At 43.6% G+C, this 21808-nt stretch overlaps 1 protein-coding gene across 2 annotated transcripts; it reads right to left on the bottom strand.

The window, feature by feature from the left end:
* Nucleotides 1-853: 853 nt before the first annotated feature.
* On the bottom strand, nt 854-14366 carry LOC139469581 (cys-loop ligand-gated ion channel-like). 2 transcript variants are annotated; one of them, XM_071251795.1, is made up of 9 exons: nt 14194-14366; nt 7235-7363; nt 6353-6541; nt 5870-6127; nt 5085-5240; nt 3700-3879; nt 2408-2455; nt 1712-1766; nt 854-1079 (listed from the first exon to the last, which is right to left on the bottom strand). In XM_071251795.1, the coding sequence occupies exons 1-9, from the start codon at nt 14275-14277 to the stop codon at nt 1069-1071; spliced, it is 1110 nt and encodes a 369-aa protein (XP_071107896.1). In that variant the 5' UTR covers nt 14278-14366; the 3' UTR covers nt 854-1068. The 2 variants fall into 2 exon arrangements, with proteins under 2 accessions (XP_071107896.1, XP_071107888.1); XM_071251787.1 differs by having other exon boundaries at nt 854-1766.
* Nucleotides 14367-21808: the final 7442 nt, after the last annotated feature.

Raw genomic sequence — 21808 nt, 5'->3', positions numbered from 1 at the left:
GGAAGCAAAGAATCAATAAACCGTTGTATCACTCCCCAAGGAATCAAGGGATCAATAAACCGTTGTATCCCTCCCCAAGGAATCAAGGGATCAATAAACCGTTGTATCCCTCCCCAAGGAATCAAGGGATCAATAAACCGTTGTATCCCTCCCCAAGGAACCAAGGGATCAATAAACCGTTGTATCACTCCCCAAGGAAGCAAAGAATCAATAAACCGTTGTATCACTCCCCAAGGCATCAAGGGATCAATAAACCGTTGTATCTCTCCCCAAGGAATCAAGGGATCAATAAACCGTTGTATCACTCCCCAAGGAATCAAGGGATCAATAAACCGTTGTATCACTCCCCAAGGCATCAAGGGATCAATAAACAGTTGTATCACTCCCCAAGGAATCAAGGGATCAATAAACCGTTGTATCACTCCCCAAGGAATCAAGGGATCAACAAATCACTGTACAACTCCTCAAGGAAGCAAAGAATCAATATACCTCGATATCTCCTTCGAAGGAATCGAATTGTATCACAGCCCAAGGAGCAAGAAAGCAATAAACCGTTGTATCACTCCCGAAGGAATGAATGAATCAATAAACCTCTGTCATAAAACCGTTGTATCACACCCCAAGGAAGCAAAGAATCAATAAACCGTTGTAAACTTTCCCAAAGAAGCAGGGAATTAATAAACCTTTGTATCCCTCCCCAAGGAAGCAAACAAAAACGTTGCATCACTCGGGCGAAGTATTCCATATCCTGAAGTTGTTGACGTGGTAACAAAGACAAACTCAAAGGTCTTTATAAGAAGTGTTTATTATAGTTCATATGCTATACAGATATGTACACTATATTACAGTTTTACTATCTAACAGAAGCTGTCAATTAAAAACAGAATATCACGCAGTTTGGATTTCTTCAGGCTTTGTTATTGATGTTACAGCAGGTCACGGCTGCATCGGTGATGGAGACAAAAGACGATGTGGTGGTCTGTATTAGATCTCCAATGCACCAGTGGAGAGGTAACTAACAGCGGAAAATAGTGTTGCCACGGTGTGTCGGTGAATGTTGGAGGGAACTCACTTGTGACCTATAACGGGGATCGTGTAGCCACTGTGGCTGGTGATTGTGGCTACAGAGTGGCTCAATGAAGGGTCAGCATTAACGTGCAGTTGAATATTGACCTGCAAGGGCTTGAATCTAAACACACTAGTGGGTGATTGCATGAGCAGCAATCCACGATGTAGGAATACGGTGATATCTAGTCATACGTTGTAATCACCCAAAGATCCTGTTATTCTTACGACACAATTTTGTTGTACTCCTGAGACTCGGTCATGAACTGAGAAAGTCACATTTCAGATGATACCTGGCTGTTGTGTTGTGTGATCGTACACCGCTCGAACGGAGGCCGACCAACTGACCGATCACATTCCATGTTCCATGGTACACTCACTCACTCACTCACTCACTCTCACCAACTCAATCAACCTCTCACTCGCTCAATCACTCATTCCCAATACCAAACAGAAATCCACTTTGATACACATTCTAGTGTCTGTCTAAATCACTTGGTTAAGTTCAAATGTGTATATTGGGATAAGGAGAGCGAGATGACTCAGACATTCCGCACACACGGCACCATCCCAAACGTCACCAAACTAGGTGGTTGACAACGCCGACATGTTTATGTGAACGGGGTGATCTTCATCAGATGCTTACGTCTTCGTTTCCGCTTTTGTGGTCGCTCCTCCATGGGCATACTTTCAACTTTTTTCTGTAAAAAACAAAGTAATCAAACAATTCATTAGATTACGGAAGCGTACAGGGACATGTAGATACCTGAGGGAGAGAATTACAGCTGATGAGAGTTTTCATCACGCTGATTGGCTAATTCAAACATGATCTATTTCCATTCTTTTTCACTGTGGGCAGACCGTCATCACAGTGTGACATCATACCAGTGCATTCATAAGTAAGGAGACTCGTGAAGATCCGGTGTAGAATGGGTCTTCAGCAACCCATGCTTGCCGTAAAAGGCGACTATACTTGTCGTGAAAGGCGACTAACGGGATCGGGTGGTCGGGCTCGCTGACTTGGTTGATGCATGTCATCGATCCCAATTGCGGCGATCGATACTCATAATATCAATCACTGGATTGTCTGGTCCAGATTCGATTATTTACAGACCGCCTTCACATAACTGGAATATTGCTGAGTGCGGCGTTAACCAACAAACAAACACACATAAGTAAGTAAGTAAGTAAAGATCACCTCCCATGTCTGAAAGGAACGTATGTAATTTACTGACACTAGGTCCATCAGCTGAAAGATTAATGCTCGGTATTGACAAAACAACACACAATTCTTCGCAGCTTGCCCGTTATTCTCTAAATTCTGAATATAAACGAAACTTACCTGATATTCTTCCTCAGTGCGTTCCTTCTGTTTCTTTTTTATCAGAAACTGAAAGCGATATTCAGAGTTACTGGTATTGTGTTATTTAACCTTAAACATTCTTACTCCAAAATGCTGCATATAAATGTCATCTTTATCTCCCTTTACATATGCATGTGTAATATATTAATGACGAAAAATATAACATTTACTCTTCTTAAGTTACTTCAGGATGAATTCTGGTTGTTCAGTAAAACACAATGGAATTCCCAACGATTACCATCATGAGCGAGTGATAGAGCGAGTAAGTGAGTGAGAACATTTTACGCCGCTTACGGCACATATCACGACAGGAGACGCCAAAAACTTGTATATAGGGTAGTTGAACTCGGCCTTCGACTCTACGAGTCTCCGGTTTAACGACTAGGCTGAACCACCGACCATCAGACCACCGACCAAGAGATTCAACAAATCAAAATGTTTTACATCGGGCGAACAATTAAACGGACGTCGGCCAATCATTTGGATTAAGTGTTTATCAGGATATATGCATAACCCTACTAACTGACAATGATACAGAAAGATAGGTGAATGATGGCGCCTTTATCATCCACTGCGCCCCTTATGGACATACGATCTTTCTGCCCCAAAATGGTTTCCGTATCACGTAGCACCACGACAGTCGGGGTCGAGGTGATCGTTGTATTGCGGACATTGGAGGTTTTAGGATCTTTACCCTCCGGCTCATAAAAATAAACTAGCAAACGTTTGCTTTATTTCTTAGAGACCCACCTTTAAATACATATGTTGATGCTATGAAAGGTGGGGCCGATCAATTTAGTTATTCACAATACTTTTTCAGGACTGTTTCTGGAACACATTATCCTTTTTATTTGTTTGGCTGTTCGAATGTTATTGGGACGGTGTGGTAACCTGGTGCTCATGGATTTAGCTCGTGTGAAGACCATTCTAGTGTCTCCCGTCGTGATTCTGCTGGAATATTGCTAAAAGTGGCGTAGAACCATACTCACTCAGTCACTCATTCATTTTAACACTGTGTCTACCTTCATTAGCGACGCCCACACAAACAGAGCATTATTTGTCCATCCATACACACACCCGATCCTTCAGCGTGATTGGATTTGTTGTCATAGTTTGTTGAACATATCCCCCCCCCCCCCCCCCCTCCCCAGCGCTAGTACAATAAAATAAAAAAGTCTGTCTCTTAAACTGTATAGAGAGGCTTTCCTGAAATCAGTTGTCCGAATATTGGTTTTCCAGGTTGTTATTCTACATGATGTCATCCAACTCACCTTTGTCCCCACGATGAGAAGAAAAGTCAGCTGCCCGAACAGATACACACCAACGAAGGTGAAGAAAGCGTAGTAGTCCATCAGGCCAGCGATGGCGTCGTCGTGATTGTACAATGTCACGACGGCGTGCCAACAGCAGACCAGGAACAGGAACGACATCGACAGAAGGATGTAACGGTCCTGGGGCAGAATGGAAGGTCGCACATTGATGTGAATAACAATAAAATAGAAGAAGATTAGACTTCCGTCATCTCGAAACTGACATCCGAAGAGGTGTATTGCGTATGTGTGTATGCAGTGCATTGCAACATAGCTGGACATTTGTAGTGGTTCCAAGTTGTTCATATGCATTGTGGTAAGATCAAGTCTCATTGCTTCCTTTTGGGAACGTTCGTCGATCACCCATGGCCTAAATGTGTATCAGGATTGTGTTGCTCAACGTTTTTAACACAATTATTACATCCAAATTGATTTTGATGTGACAGTGATGCCAATACAAATATCTCCATTGTCCTTAATTTAGTGGTGTCAGCTTCACATAGTACCATTATATTCAGCATCAGATATCATGTTGAGTATCGGATAGTGTGTTAGTGTGTTAGTGTGTGTGTGTTAGTATGGGTGTGTATGTGTGTGTGTGTGGTGTGTGTTAGTGTTTGTGTGTCTGTGTGTGTTAGTATGCTTTTTTGTGTCTGTGTGTGTTAATTAGTGTGTTAGTGTCTGTGTATGTAAGTGTGTGTCTGTGTGTGTGTGTGTGTAGTGTGGTGTGTGTTTGTGTTTAAGTCTGTGTGCGTGGTGTGGTGTGTATGTGTGTGGTGCTGTGTGTGTAAGCGTGTCTCTGTGTGTATGTGTGTGTATGTAGTGTGGTGTGTGTTTGTGTTTAAGTGTGTGTGTGGTGTGTGGTGTGGTGTGGTGTGTGGTGTGGTGTAGTAGGGTGTGTCTAAGTGTGTGTGGTGTGTGTCTTAGTGTGTGTGTGTGTTAGTGTGTGTGTGTTAGTGTGTGTGGTGTGTGTCAGTGTGTGTGTGTGGTGTTAGTGTGTGTGGTGTTGTGTGTGTGTGTACATGTGTGTATGTGTGCTGCTGTTGTGTCAGTGTGTGTGGTGTGTCAGTGTGTGTGTGTGGTGTTAGTGTTAGTGTGAGTGTGTTAGTGTGTGTGTGTATGTGTGTGTGTGGTGTGTGTGTGAGTGTGTCAGTGTGTGTGGTGAGTATGTGTGTGTGTGTGGTGCTGTGTTAGTGTGTGGTGTGTGTGTTAGTGTGAGTGTGTTATGTGTGTAGTGTGGTGTGTATGTGTATGTGTGCTTGATGTGCTTCTAGATATTGCTTAATAATACCCAAAGCAACTGAAACAGTATTCCTACGTGTACACAGACACCTTGTTTCACCTACCAGATACGTCAGATAGGAGAGCTTGGGAACTGATTGCGAGGCCACGAACTTGAAGGTCACCATGGTGAGGACCAAGGTGAAGGTCAGTTGGAGGCGGTTCTGGGGCAGCTTGCGGTCAACGGAGAAGGTGGCAAATGCCAGGGAACTTATCATCGCCTGGAAAGGAGACATATTTACAAATGAATTTACTGTCAGATGAAAGTTGTTTTTCACCTGATGAATGACCCCCGTATATTCTACGCCTACGTGCAGACACATGACACTCGCTGACCAAATGTTTTCACATATGATTATCCGTCAAACTTATATAACAGTATCGAGTTCGATACGTTATGTAAAACATGTTTATTTGTTTGTTTGTTGTTTAACGCCGCACTCAACAATGTTCCAGCTACAAGACGAGGGTCTGTAAATAATCAAGCCTAAACCAGACAATCCAGTGATTGACATCATGAGCATTGCTCCACGCAATTGGGATACGATGAAATGCATCAACCAAGTCAGCGAGCCTGACCACCTGATCCCGTTAGTCGCCTCTTACGACAAGCATAGTCGTCTTTTACGGGAAGCATGGGTTGCTGAAGGCTTATTCTAACCCGGATCTTCACGGGTCTGATGTAAAAGACGTGTATGCACTGCAAAAAGCTATCTGATTCCAACGAGGATATAAACAGGTGTGGCCTAAGTATATGCTCAGCGTGCCATCTGTTCACGTCGTTGTCGTTGAGATTGCCGTGTCTTTGGGGTAATCGTGTATAGATGCCGAGAACTATCTCTATGCTCACAATGACCAGCATGATGTTCCACGTGAAGTAGCCGACCCTCCTGACTGCGCAGCACCGGAAGACGAAGCCAGGACGCTTGTACTTGACGCTGCTGTATTCATTGGGCGTGAGACGCTGCTCGCCCACCACGAAGTCGTACAACCCCCACTCTTGCTGATCAACAAAGCTGTCCACGTTGACGTGGCTGACGGTCGAGTTGAACTCCATAAGCTCCACATCAGTCGGTGGGGATTCACTGGTGATGAGGATGGAGAGATCCTGTTGACAGACAGACAAGATGAGATGTCATATAATGTTCACCGTTATTTAGCCTTTACGCCAAATGGAATCTTTTCGGCGCATAACCGAGATTGGTTAATAATTGGTGTCGTTGTTCTGTATGTTAAGATGGGGTATTATTTTGATATGCAAGTTCATGTGTTTTCCATGGTTGACAACTCTGAAGATTTTCTACAAAAATCCACAGGACTCTTTCAGACCTACTTGGATGTCAAAGGGAAAGTCCTGCAGTTCCAGCTTCTCGAAGAACTTGCCCTTGACGCGGCGTCTCTCAATCACATACGTCTCCCCTCCCGCCTCCGTCTGCAGCTCCCGCCATGTCGTCTGCTTCAACTCCCCGATGTTGTTCTGGATGTTGAGCATGGGGTCGAAGTACGACTCCCATTTGATTTTCTGCGTGTCAAGGATGTTTGTATTAATATACACCAGCGTAAGAAAATAAGTAACCAAACACTTTGGACAAGAAAAGAACGATGGGCCCTTATGTCCCCAGTACCGTCTCCTTGTGTGGAATATATCATATTAAATGAGTCAGTGTCTTGGTTCACCACAATGATGCATTTTCAAAGAAAGATGTCTGCCGAGAACTAACCTCCTTGTTGGTGCTATCTCGTGCAGGTACCCTCCATCTGGCTGAGGGGAAGATGTCTGCTGAGTACTTACCTCCTTGTTGGTGCTGTCTCGTGCAGGTTCCCTCTATCTGGTTGAGAGGAAGATGTCTGCCGAGTACTAACCTCCTTTTTGGTGCTGTCTCGAGCAGGTTCCCTCCATCTGGTTGAGAGGAAGATGTCTGCCGAGTACTAACCTCCTTTGTGGTGCTGTCTCGAGCAGGTTCCCTCCATCTGGTTGAGAGGAAGATGTCTGCCGAGTACTAACCTCCTTTTAGTAGCTGTCTCGTGCAGGTTCCCGCCATCTGACTGAGAGGAAGATGCCTGCCGAGTACTAACCCCCCGGGTGCTGTCTCGAGCAGGTTCCCTCCATCTGGTTGAGAGGAAGATGCCTGCCGAGTACTAATCTCCTTTGTGGTGCTGTCTCGTACAGGTTCCCGCCATCTGGTTGAGAGGAAGATGTCTGCCGAGTACTAACCTCCTTGTTGGTTCTGTCTAGTGCAGGTTCCCGCCATCTGGCTGAGAGGAAGATGTCTGCCGAGTACTCCTCCTTGATGGTGTCGATGTTGCTGATCTTCAGAAACACGATCTTCAAAGAGACATGCCTCTGTGGTGGAAGAAAAAAGAGAATTATAGGTGTCTTTTTTGCACTTCTCTGAAGTCTCCAATATTCAAGTTACACCGGTGTTGACCTCGGCATAGTTCTTACCAGACAGACACATGCCTGACACATTATGGACGAGCCAAGCATGATGACACAACTCTAATCTTGTCGACTCTAGCAAGCATGCTAGCTGGGCACCACCTCTTCTCGGAATCTCCACGACGTCACTGTCTCAGTCATATACTACTCAGAGAAAGTTAAGGACTACCTGATTCTTTCATATTACAGTAAACTACGGTTATAACGAACACGCTTAAAACGAACTGACGGATATAACGAACTTACTTTTTGGTCCCGACTATTTGCTGTAGTTATGCTGTATATATGCTTATAACGAACTACGGTTATAACGAACTAAAATTAGTAGTCCCTCTGAGTTCGTTATAGCCGTAGTTTACTGTACTATAGTTAATCTGTCATGGCATAACAGATTAACGCAAGTAATATGAAAGAATCGGGTGGTCCTTAACTTCGTTTGAGTAAGTATATGCCTGAGACAGTGACCTCGTTGAGTAGTATATGCCTGAGACAGTGACCTCGTTGAGTAGTATATGCCTGAGAAAGTGACCTCGTTGAGTAGTATATGCTTGAGACAGTGACCTCGTTGAGTAGTATATGCCTGAGACAGTGACCTCGTTGAGTAGTATATGCCTGAGACAGTGACCTCGTTGAGTAGTATATGCCTGAGACAGTGACCTCGTTGAGTAGTATATGCCTGAGACAGTGACCTCGTTGAGTAGTATATGCTTGAGACAGTGACCTCGCTGAGTAGTATATGCCTGAGACAGTGACCTCGTTGAGTAGTATATGCCTGAGACAGTGACCTCGTTGAGTAGTATATGCCTGAGAAAGTGACCTCGTTGAGTAGTATATGCCTGAGACAGTGACCTCGTTCAGTAGTATATGCCTGAGACAGTGACCTCGTTGAGTAGTATATGCCTGAGACAGTGACCTCGTTCAGTAGTATATGCCTGAGACAGTGACCTCGTTGAGGAGTATATGCCTGAGACAGTGACCTCGTTGAGGAGTATATGCCTGAGACAGTGACCTCGTTGAGTAGTATATGTTTCGGATATGACTGCAAATGGAGAAGCACATTGTCCACACATTATTGATACTATACCCACATGACCCTGTTTAGTCTGTAGACGTGGGGCAGTGGGTATCATGTTCCACTGTTATGATATTTCTACTGAACTCTCATCCTTTGAAGGATCTCAAGACACATATAAGCGAAACCTCGTTAATCCGGACGCACCGATCCCGTTAAATTATCTGGATTAGCAAGTTACCTCATTAGCGAATATTGGGTAGAGAGTGTATATATAGACGTTACCAGCAGACGGAAGACGGGGTGTCCGTATTAACCAGGTTTCATTGTCTCACATTACTCACAACAATGGCATCTATCCCGTCACCAACTAAAGCCATGTTTCCACAGACAGACGAGCAAGTCTCTTGGTCAAAGAGGAGTTTTAGAGTATTCGAATCAACACGCTACATTCGTTGGCCGCCATTAATCACGTGTCACAACAGTGTCGTTATGGTAACCACAAATCTTACAAGAAAATCAGACAGTAGCGAGATGTTCATATTATTTTCGACAAACACAAGTTGGACACATGAAATAAAGACTAAAAAAACAGAATCAAGAGTCTGCGTGAAAGTAAAGAAGATATGGTGGAATGTCAGTGGCGACATTGCATCATGCATAGGCTGTATATTTCTTCATACAACATGGCGGACAGGACTTCTCTTGTCCGTGTTCATTATACCAGAAATGACCTGCTATGATATAAGATCAGCAGATTACACATATCCCACGGTGACCTGTTTTGATCGATTGATTTTGTATGGTGACGAAGCTCAGTCATATTCCCGCAGGCATGCTACAGGTTAGGCTTTCATCGCTCCGGACCAGAAAGGTAGGGTGTTTTAGTCTCGGTTTTGACACCCCTTTTAAAGACAACACTGGAATGTATATTTCCGATTTGATTTAACAAAATAGCAGGTTGTTCGTGGTGTTCTCACCAGTAGTTGTTGTAATTCGTTGCCATGTTCTCACTATCAATCAGTGTTTATTCATAACGCTGAGAGTACAAGGGGCTAAAGTATTTCTTATATGGGTGTTTATGAGATATATCCTCTTGAAAAGGTTAGGTGATCATGAAATATAAATGCTAAGACCAAGTGTTAGAACAAAGATTCGTGTTGATGACAAACATCCCAAGCAAGAATGTTTATGCCTGGAAAACGTAACAACAAAACACATCCTGTAGTTTGCACGTGCCTCGCGCAGAAGCGCCACACACGTCCGAAGGGCGTCATTCCTGATCTTCACACTTTCAAGGAAGGTCGATTAATCTCTGTGGGCCATTATTTCTTTCAATCTTATTGGTTCTGCTTATCATACAGTTGTCATTTACTTGATTTCATTCATTGTTTATGTGTGAACTAGCGATGCGGCGTCTAAAACGCGCGGAGCGTCTTCGACTATTGGCATGATAGAAACTTGCAGAAGTCAACGTGCAGTGGCCAATATATTCAATGTTTCAGTCTGGGATTAGCAGACCATGGAGCAAGTACCAACAAACCTAAAATGTTGACTATCGGTCCTGTTCAGGGCGTCCCAGGTCAACGACAAGAGTACAGGATCGACTGATTCGAAACCACGCTCTACTCAATCGAGCTCAAACGGCGAATCAAATTGTTGTAAACTTTCATCAGGCATCTGGAGTGCGAGTTACGGGTCAGACGATTAGGAGACGTCAACATGCAGCTTGTATCTCCATGTTCGACGACCACGTGTTGTGCCGCCCCTTACAAATCGTCATATTGCCAACAGACGTCACTAGTGTGCACAACGTCGAAAGTGGGGTAATCGTCGCTGGTGAAGTGTCATGTTTTCAGATGAGCCCCGATTCGTTTTGCGCTTCCTTGATAGGCGTGGCTGTCTATGGCAACTTAGAAATGAAAGTCAAGCCAATGTTAACCTGAGACCTGATGACAGATTGGGCGTCGGGTCGGTTACGGTGCAGTGCCTCCTTATAACTGGGAGAATCCCTCTCCATATTGTGCAGTGAAGGGTCACTGGACAGTACTATGGGAACAACAGACACAGTGGCGGGTCCAGGATGGGGGTTGGAGTGGGTGTGACCACCCCCCTTGACCATGAAAACAAAAAAGCTCTTTTTTCATCAAAATCGGTTGTTATGATATAGGAATGCGGTTTACAGTGAACCTATGCTGTATCGCTATTAAGTCGCTATCCGGATCATTGCGCAGCTTACCCATGAACATCCAGGTTACATTAGGTCTCCAGCAACCTTTGCTTGTCGTAAGAGGCAACTAACGGCATCGGGTGGTCAGACTCGGTTGATGCATGTCATCGTATCCCAATTGCATGGATCTATGCTCACGATATCAATCACTGGATTGTTCGGCCCTGAGTCGATTATTTACAGACCGCCGTCATACAGCTGGGATATTGCTGAATGTGGCGTTAAAAAACAAACAAACAAAACAACAAAACATATACGTCAACGTCACAGGCCGACGACGAGGTTATAATACCTGAGTGAGTGAGTATGGTTTTACGCCGCTTTTAGCAATATTCAAGCAATATCACGGCGGAGGACACCAGAAATGGGCTTCACACATTGTACCCGTGTCGGGAATCGAACCCGGGTCTTCGGCGTGACGAGCGAACGCTTTAACCACTAGGCTACCCAACAGCCCTATAATACCTGAACCTGGCTGGGCGCTGCAAGAGGAGTGGAACAGGCTCATCTCGGTCGTTGGCAGTCATTTCATCAACTGTCATTCTTCACTACCGCTTGTGATGTGTCCCCAATTCGTTCATTATCATACAACTATTGCTAGAAACTAATATCTCTGACAATTTTTGATTTTGAAAGTTATTTTCGAGTTTCACCTACTTTTTTTAAGAGCACATTTGGAACTTCTTAGATTCACAGTATGCAATGTACACATTGGGTATTCTTTTGCTATTACTACATTGTTACTTGACATCAACCAAACAAATTTCTGCATACTCGGATATATTATATATCAGTGAACTGTTTTCTAAGTTCGTACTGACTAAAGGTTTAGTCTTTCTCCACTAGCGTCTAACACGACAAGGAGTCGACAGGTCAGGGAGTATGATGCAGTCTTTCCATTACTGAGTTTTAATGTGGGAGGAAAGTCCGAAGCGATGCAGGTCGTTTAGCTCTTTGGTGAAATCCAGGAACACAGGTATGGTGCTGACAAACCTAAAAACAAGTGGGATTCGATTCCACAATCATAGGTTTCTGGCGCAACTTTGTCCAAGGAATATCGGCGACTTATGCCACTGTGCCACCAGTGCCCCTAAAATTAGAAAGTTTCTAAAGGACTATCGTGCTATAAAATATGATCGATGGACTTGTCTGTATTTAATACGATAGCGATACCTGCGACATCACTCATAAATCACACTACAGTCCGTTTGACCCCAAATGAGAATGATGAATTGCCAAATAACTCGAAATCCAGAAAAGTGTATGAAACATACATACGGCACTTGGCCATGAATACCCTGTACCCAACAAAATCTGAATTTTGTTTATTTTAAGACCCATGACGGATGAAGTTCTTTAAGAAACTATCGTGTAATTTTGTATAGAAATGTGAACATGTCACGTAGGGGGGGGGACAAACCGTGGAAGGAACAGCGCAAGCACGGTCTGCACGTGCTACACAGTGACCGTGTTCATTCAATGACAAGATGCGCTACTCAGCAGATGTTAAACAGTTGATGTTGAATGTGTATGATTTCTTTAAAAGTGAAGCAGAAAGAGCAAAGCCTTTTTTAGCAATTAATAAATTCTTTAAACGAGCTTCAAAAGCTCTTTGTGTGTCCCCCCAGAAACTTTAAAATGTTGTTAGTCGACAAGATACAAATAGTCAGCCCAAAGGAGGTAGGGAACATGTCAAAACCACGCAAGGTTGATAAATTAGACAGTTTTCAGAGGGATCAAGTCAGACGTGCAATTGTTAAACTGAACTCAGAAAATAAGTACCTGTCCCTAAGAATTTTGAAGAAACACCTTGAAACTGACCATGATTTACGTGTTACAAAGTACAAACTATGGCAGCTGTTGCATACATTTGGTTACAAATACAAAAAGATAACTGGAGAAAATAGGGCTGTGTTGTGTGAACGGTCTGACATTGTTCGTCTCCGAAATCATTACCTTCGTACCATCAAGCAGAAACGTGAAGAAGGATATGAGCCTGTCTTCTTAGATGAGACATGGGTCAATGCGTCACGCACAGCCAGCAGTCAGTGGGTACCCAGTGGTGACTGTAAGGAGTCTGGTAGAAAGTTACCAATGGGAAAGGGTGAAAGACTCATAGTTCTCCATGCTGGTTCTGCTTGTCTGGGTTTTCTCCCAGACTGTGACCTCGTCTTTAGAGCCAAGGCCAAAGACAACAGGGACTACAACACAGAAATGAACGGCAATGTATTTCTGGAGTGGGTGAAAGATAAATTAGTCCCTGCTTTGCCTACCAAGTCTCTCATTGGCATGGACAATGCACCGTATCATAGTGTGCAGGATCCAGAAAGCAAGACTCCAACCTCTGATTACCGTAAAGGAGACATGGTTACTTGGCTGCAACGGAGGAACATTGCCTTTCCTTCTCGAGCGACGAAACCACAGCTCTATGAAATCATCAAAAGTGTGAAACGTTACCCCGTGTATAAAGTTGACAGTTACATCAAGGGTCAGGGTCACGCTGTCTTACGACTGCCACCTTATCACTGCGACCTGAATCCAATCGAGTTGGTATGGGGCATCGTCAAGGGTGACGTTGGACGATCGAACACAACGTTCAAATTACGAGACGTTGAACAACTCGTAAAGGAAACCCTTGGTCGGGTAACAGTAGAAACATGGAGGCGTTGTTTGGCCACAGTCGTTGACGAGAAAGAGCCACGTTATTGGTCACGAGATGGACTACGGCCAGCAAAAGTCCAACCTATAATAGTGGCTGTTGGTTCAGGCACCAGCAGTTCCGACGACGAGATCTATGGCATGAACGAGTCAGATTGCGACTGAAATTATCATGAGACGGCCCCTCTAACGCTCTGTCATTTCCCCTACCACAGAACGTGCAGTGCATGCGTTCTTGTGCTGTGCCTTCCACGGTTTGTCCCCCCTACGTTTCATGTACACATTTCTATACAAAATTACACGATACTTTCTTAAAGAACTTCATCCGTCATGGGTCTTAAAATAAACAAAATTCAGATTTTGTTGGGTACAGGGTATTCATGGTCAAGTACCGTATTGATGTTTCATACACTTTTTCTGGATTTCGAGTTATTTGGCAATTCATCGTTCTCATTTGGGGTCAAACGGACTGTAGTCTGAAACGAGAAATGGTAGAAAACAATGCCAGGTGGATATTATAACACACAAGTAAGTCAGTGAGTTAGTGTTACGCCGCTTTTAGCAGTATTTAAACAATATCCCGGTAGGGGACACAAGAAAAGGGCTTCACATCTGTAACAATATACCACACGTGTACCTGATACCTCAGGCTTCTCACCTCGCGCCGGGTTATGTTGGTGAGCTCCACAAGGAAGGTCGGAACGATTAAATATGTATCATGTCCTGATTAAAGACGAGGGAGGGCCACAACGTGGATCCTTCGTTACACTGCTGAATACATAACGTTCTGAATCAAATAGTAATTCTTAGTTTAAATGAGAGAGAAAATTCTACCTTCTTTGAAGACGCCCCAACACCTGGAGGAAGAAGCTCCTCTATTGCAGCTGCTGAGGCCTCTGGCATTGATTGGTCTCCCATGTCAAATATCCACAATCATACCCTCAAAATGGCCATAGTGAAATTCCAAAGTCCCTTGTTTACGCCTTCGAACCGTTACTCAGTATCTTCGGCTGAACATAATAACTTGGTTTGTATGTCGGGGCCTACTAACACCATTCATGTAAGATTAGGGTACGTCAGTCGGGTCGTTACGCGTGACTGATCGATCGCAATCTGCCTGGCTCTGATTGTTAATCTTACTGCGAGTCAGGGTTGTCCATAAAGGCATTACGAAGGTTTCTATGCGATTAGTTGGGCCCAGTGTGGTTCGTGTCAAATCCAGTTGCGCGTTGGGTTCCATATGGTGGCCGAGAGGGGACATCACTTTCTCGCGTTCTCGCTCTATCGCTTTCTCGCTCTATCGCTTTCTCGCTCTATCGCTTTCTCGCTATATCGCTGTATTGCTTTATCGCTTTATCGCTGTCTTGCTCTATCGCTTTCTCGCGGTATAGCAATACTTCCTCTTGGCCACTCAATGGGTCGCATATGTTATGTGTTTCTTTACGATAAAAAGTACATTGTATATACGTAAAACAACATTAATGAATTGTTAAACCTGACCTCAGTTGGTGGAGGCTGATGTGGGTTTTAATCATAACAGTCATAATCAAGTCAAACTTTAAATTATACATATGGACGGAATGTTGAAATTTTCTCACTATCTACTTAAACATAATTTAACAGTACAGACATAGGCGCTTTTATAACAATCCACGTATTTCTGCGGAAAAAAGAATTTGATTGATTTATGGCCGTATTTAGCTATTGGATCCCCGCCCCCAGGCCAAGTTATCCAAAAAAAAAGCAAATAACACCGCTCATTAGCGCTGAGTAGTACGTACTTCCTAAAAAACAATAGTGTTTTCCTAAAAACAACGCTTATATCAATGTTTATTCTGTTTGCGGAGTAGATGTCATCAAAGTGGAAGTCCTCACCCAAGCAATGGTAATACTGCCGGATGTCCATTATGTAATTTCTAGTTTTTGGATGACATATTGTTCTCAGTAACCGTAATGTGGAAATAGATAGTTGATTGGTTTTATATTCAAGATGGTATTTCCGCTATTCAAAGTGTACAGTGAGGCCGTCTTATCAACAGTCATTCCTGGGACATAAATGCAAAGTTTAATTAATTAAGTCTACTCTCATTTTTTGCATTTATTATTAAGTCTAACGTTAATATCAAGATTTACAGTACATACTATTCAAAAGAAGTTAAAGAACACCCAATTCATACATATGACTATGTTTAGTCATTAGAGAAAGCGATAGAGCGAGAAAGCGATAAAGCGACAGAGCGAGAAAGCGATAGAGCGAGAAAGCAATATTTCCCATAATGCCGTACATTAAAACGGTTTTTGCTGATATTTAGTGATCCATTCCTGTAATTCTCACCGCTATTTTGCCTCTTATGATTAGATTTTTTAAACATCTTGAAGTAGATTAATATGTTACAAAATACACACATATTTTTTCTCGATTAGCTTGTATATTTTCGTGTAGTGTAGTAAATAATCAAGATTCACATAATACAGATAGTCACTGTTCATATTTTCATTTTGTTCATAATACCACCACCACCACCACCCTGTTCCCCCTGAATCTTGTATTTGTTTGTATTGTTTGCAACGTCCAAAGAATTATTTTTTTTCGGTCATTAGATTTGGAATTGAAGCCGAATATGTGCTCGTCCGATTTCGGGATCACAATTATGTACACAGTTATGTTTCCCTTACAAAGTACAGATGGATTAGATATATGTCTCTCCCTTAAGTCACATGTACGACTTTCGAGAGCGTCATTAACCCGTAACCCCATTCCTTGGACAATAGAAATTAAATGCGTTGTAAATACTTTTTAAAAACAACTCGTTTCTTATAATTACTTTCGATCAAACTGTCTTCGGGAATTAAATTTAATGCTAAAGTGCTTGTAAAATAAAATTTAACTTTCCCGCCAGGAGAGACTTGATAGTATAGGCTCAGGCAGGAATATACATATCTATGTAACAATTCTCTATCCATTTATACTGTATGGTTAACAACTGTGCGTTCTGATATGAGTTATGTAGTTATCTACTGCATTTTTACACAGACAATGAGTCGGACACACACAAACACACACACATACATAATTTTGACAAACTATACTTAAGATATATATAAAATATTACAATGATAGCTGATTTAATATACATTTATGTTATAGTGAGTGAGTGATTGAGATTTTTCGCCGCTTTTAGCAATATTCCAGCAATATCACGGCGGGGGACACCAGAAATGGGCTTCACACATTGTACCCATGTCGGGAATCGAACCCGGGTCTTCGGCGTGACGAGCGAACGCTTTAACCACTAGGCTACCCGACCGCCCCGATTTATGTTATAGATAATCATAGTAATGCATTTCATATTGTTATCAACCTTAACTATGTGGCCACACTAATTATGTCTCTCCATATGTGTAGTTTACACAAGCACACATATCAGCTGTGGTAAGGCCACAGCGATGGGGGCAGTAGGGTAGCCTAGAGGGTAGGCAAGCCGAAGACCCAGTTCGATTCCCCACATGGGTACAATGTGTGAATCCCATTTCTGGTGATCCCCGTGATATTACTGGATTATTGTTAATATCGATGTGAAACCAATAATCTGTCACTCACAGCGGTGTTTATCAAATTACTATATGCAAATACATATATTTGTAGATTTGAACAAGACAAGAAACACAATTCAACTTAAACATACATCAAATGTCCAAAAGAACATTTACGGATAACAGTGTGACACACTGTAACATCATATACTACCGAAAACAAGTTATAGAACACCCATAATTATAAGAATGTATTTTTGCCAAACAATCAGCCATGACTAATTAACTTGTCTTCTTAACTTCTTTTGAAAAAAATATTTTTAGATTTTAACCTGATTTATTTAGAACGTATTGCCATGATCTGCCACGCGCTTTCGGCGTGATGGTCACATACAACTGAATAGGGCCATATATAAATCAAATACATTTTACGCAAAAATCTGTTGATTGTTTAAAAATCACCTACGTCTGTACAGTTAAATTATGTTTTAAGTAAATAGTGAGAAAAGTTCAACAGTCCCTCCCAATTGCATGCGGCCCCTATAGTGGTCAAGAGGGGATATTGCTTAACCGCGATACAGCGATACAGCGAGAAAGCGATGTCCCTTTCCTGCCACCATAGTTTCACGCACTGAATGCTATTGAGAAGTTAGCAATATTCAATAGACTGAAACATACTATGATCTATTAACAGGGCGATATAGACTCATGATCATGTGGTAGTTTCCGAATGGACGTAATTAGGGCTTTGTTTAGTGCATGATATATAATGAACAAGCACCATCATCTTATTGCCATAATACACGTTCAACACTTTAAGCCGACCAATACGATTTATAGGATTATTCTATTATGCATGTATTTTGCACAAATGACGTAATACACAGTAATACAAGCAGTCGCCTTACACTCACGAAGATTCCAGTTACATGACGGCGACCTGCAAACAAGCAAGACCAGACACGCCCCTGACTGATATTATGAGCAACGGCCCACGCAGTCAACCGAGTCAGTAGATCCATATAGTCGCCACCGTGCACCACTCACAGGTTGTCCGGGGTTCATAGAGAGACAAAGTCTCTTAGTCTGACCACCAGATCCATATAGTCGCCACTGTGCACCACTCACAGGTTGTCGGGGGTTCATAGAGAGACAAAGTCTCTTAGTCTGACCACCAGATCCATATAGTCGCCACTGTGCACCACGCACAGGTTGTCGGGGGTTCATAGAGAGACAAAGTCTCTTAGTCTGACCACCAGATCAATATAGTCGCCACTGTGCACCACACACAGGTTGTCCGGGGTTCATAGAGAGACTAAGTCTCTTAGTCTGACCACCAGATCCATATAGTCATCACCGTGCACCACGCATGGGTTGCCGGGGGTTCATAGAGAGACTAAGTCTCTTAGTCTGACCACCAGATCAATATAGTCGCCACTGTGCACCACGCACAGGTTGTCGGGGGTTCATAGAGAGACTAAGTCTCTTAGTCTGACCACCAGATCAATATAGTCGCCACTGTGCACCACACACAGGTTGTCCGGGGTTCATAGAGAGACTAAGTCTCTTAGTCTGACCACCAGATCCATATAGTCATCACCGTGCACCACGCATGGGTTGCCGGGGGTTCATAGAGAGACTAAGTCTCTTAGTCTGACCACCAGATCCATATAGTCGCCACTGTGCACCACGCACAGGTTGTCCGGGGTTCATAGAGAGACTAAGTCTCTTAGTCTGACCACCAGATCCATATAGTCATCACCGTGCACCACGCATGGGTTGCCGGGGGTTCATAGAGAGACTAAGTCTCTTAGTCTGACCACCAGATCCATATAGTCGCCACTGTGCACCACGCACAGGTTGTCCGGGGTTCATAGAGAGACTAAGTCTCTTAGTCTGACCACCAGATCAATATAGTCGCCACTGTGCACCACGCACAGGTTGTCCGGGGTTCATAGAGAGACTAAGTCTCTTAATCTGACCACCAGATCAATATAGTCGCCACTGTGCACCACACACAGGTTGTCCGGGGTTCATAGAGAGACTAAGTCTCTTAGTCTGACCACCAGATCCATATAGTCATCACCGTGCACCACGCATGGGTTGCCGGGGGTTCATAGAGAGACTAAGTCTCTTAGTCTGACCACCAGATCCATATAGTCGCCACTGTGCACCACGCACAGGTTGTCCGGGGTTCATAGAGAGACTAAGTCTCTTAGTCTGACCACCAGATCAATATAGTCGCCACTGTGCACCACGCACAGGTTGTCCGGGGTTCATAGAGAGACTAAGTCTCTTAGTCTGACCACCAGATCAATATAGTCGCCACTGAGCACCACGCACAGGTTGTCGGGGGTTCATAGAGAGACTAAGTCTCTTAGTCTGACCACCATATCCATATAGTCATCACCGTGCACCACGCATGGGTTGCCGGGGGTTCATAGAGAGACTAAGTCTCTTAGTCTGACCACCAGATCAATATAGTCGCCACTGTGCACCACGCACAGGTTGTCGGGGGTTCATAGAGAGACTAAGTCTCTTAGTCTGACCACCAGATCAATATAGTCGCCACTGTGCACCACACACAGGTTGTCCGGGGTTCATAGAGAGACTAAGTCTCTTAGTCTGACCACCAGATCAATATAGTCATCACCGTGCACCACGCATGGGTTGCCGGGGGTTCATAGAGAGACTAAGTCTCTTAGTCTGACCACCAGATCCATATAGTCGCCACTGTGCACCACGCACAGGTTGTCCGGGGTTCATAGAGAGACTAAGTCTCTTAGTCTGACCACCAGATCCATATAGTCATCACCGTGCACCACGCATGGGTTGCCGGGGGTTCATAGAGAGACTAAGTCTCTTAGTCTGACCACCAGATCCATATAGTCGCCACTGTGCACCACGCACAGGTTGTCCGGGGTTCATAGAGAGACTAAGTCTCTTAGTCTGACCACCAGATCAATATAGTCGCCACTGTGCACCACGCACAGGTTGTCCGGGGTTCATAGAGAGACTAAGTCTCTTAGTCTGACCACCAGATCAATATAGTCGCCACTGTGCACCACACACAGGTTGTCCGGGGTTCATAGAGAGACTAAGTCTCTTAGTCTGACCACCAGATCCATATAGTCATCACCGTGCACCACGCATGGGTTGCCGGGGGTTCATAGAGAGACTAAGTCTCTTAGTCTGACCACCAGATCCATATAGTCGCCACTGTGCACCACGCACAGGTTGTCCGGGGTTCATAGAGAGACTAAGTCTCTTAGTCTGACCACCAGATCAATATAGTCGCCACTGTGCACCACGCACAGGTTGTCCGGGGTTCATAGAGAGACTAAGTCTCTTAGTCTGACCACCAGATCAATATAGTCGCCACTGAGCACCACGCACAGGTTGTCGGGGGTTCATAGAGAGACTAAGTCTCTTAGTCTGACCACCAGATCCATATAGTCATCACCGTGCACCACGCACAGGTTGTCCGGGGTTCATAGAGAGACAAAGTCTCTTAGTCTGACCACCAGATCCATATAGTGGCCACCGTGCACCATCAGACCGCCAAGAGGGATCACTTCATCACCATGTCGAGCGATATTCCAGGAGCTCTAGCCTGTTGTGTCTACACAACTTTTGAACAAAAATCGAGCATGCACTTTCTTCGAAGATTTCAAAGAGCGTCATACGACTCCGGCTCAAAAGTTGTTTGATCGGGGTTACAACACCCGAGGCGTTATCAACGCTTTAAAAACGTTTTAAAATTACGCATCCCTATTTTGACTTGAACCGTATGTTCCCATGTTTTTTCATATAAACAATTGACTTGCTTTTGCATGAGTTTGTGACAGTGCTATCGGTGTGGCAGTATACGTTCACCTTTTCATGAATACACGGTATTACCACTAGCGATTCATAGAAATTATGGTTATGATATACTCGGAATCGGCCTCTGCTTTTCAGGTGACGCAGGTCGTTTACCACTTTGACGTAAGTGGTGCCAATAAACCAAGGGTCATAATCAGGACAGAAAGTGAAGTGGTGTATGGTGAGTAGGGGAGGCAACTCTGCACGGCAAATAATGAGGTCTCAGACGACCGCTCGTGCGCCCGATTCGGTCCATTGTAGAGTATTCGTGACACATGAACGTATTCTAGTATATTCAGTTTAAAGTATGCTGAAAATAACTTGTGCATAACTGAATTAAATATAAGTGATCATGCAATCAAGATGAATACTATTGATACATCTCAAGATCATTATAGGTACTCTTGATTACTCGAAGTACGCTCAATTCGAACGTAGCAATGGCCTCTAAATATCTTAGCCCGTACGTAAGAAAGAGTTGCTGTGTTAAACTTCTGGACCCTTAAAAACATTTCAAGTTAGGCATAGTTGAGACAAGCGAAATGTTGATATTCAATTTGTCATTAGTGGCGAAAATGATTCTGCTTGTGCTATAATTTGACCTCGTCATATATGATATATCGAGTTATTGAGTTCGAATTACCCGTTTCATTGTATTTAGAAATGTCTGATCAGTGATGGCGATCTGTCTGTACACAACACAGTATGTAGGGTACATGTACAAATGCCTTCATCAACAAAACATGAACACGTATGTATTTCCAACATTGAATGACACAATGACTATTTATGACTCACCATTCAATATTTCGCGGGCGTTCGGGCGTGCGGGCATTCATGCGTGTGTGTGTGTTTTGTCACTGCTTCTAAACACACATTTTTAGCTGTGAAAGGCGAACAACTTTTTTTTAAACACACTTATATTCATACATGATGTAACAGACATAATTACCCGACTCTGTAACGTACAATGTGTGGAGCCCATTTCTAGTGTCCCTCGCCGTGATATTGCTGGAATGTTGCTAAAAGCGGCGTAAAACCATACTCACTC

This window comes from Haliotis cracherodii, unplaced genomic scaffold (assembly GCF_022045235.1).
Source record: "Haliotis cracherodii isolate W230 unplaced genomic scaffold, xgHalCrac1.p SCAF_1, whole genome shotgun sequence".
NCBI classification, from domain to species: domain Eukaryota; kingdom Metazoa; phylum Mollusca; class Gastropoda; order Lepetellida; family Haliotidae; genus Haliotis; species Haliotis cracherodii.
The sequence above is the reverse complement of the archived record's forward strand: the minus strand, read 5'-3'. Positions and strand labels throughout refer to the sequence as shown.

Excerpts from the sequence above, each read along its gene's own strand:
- LOC139469581 (XM_071251787.1), bottom strand. The coding sequence starts at position 14,277 with ATGGGAGACCAATCAATGCCAGAGGCCTCAGCAGCTGCAATAGAGGAG. Across the intron at positions 6,542-7,234 it reads TAGACAGAACCAACAAGGAG|AAAATCAAATGGGAGTCGTA; the intron begins GTTAGTACTCGG and ends CTTGACACGCAG. Across the intron at positions 5,241-5,869 it reads GGAACATCATGCTGGTCATT|GCGATGATAAGTTCCCTGGC; the intron begins GTGAGCATAGAG and ends TCTCCTTTCCAG.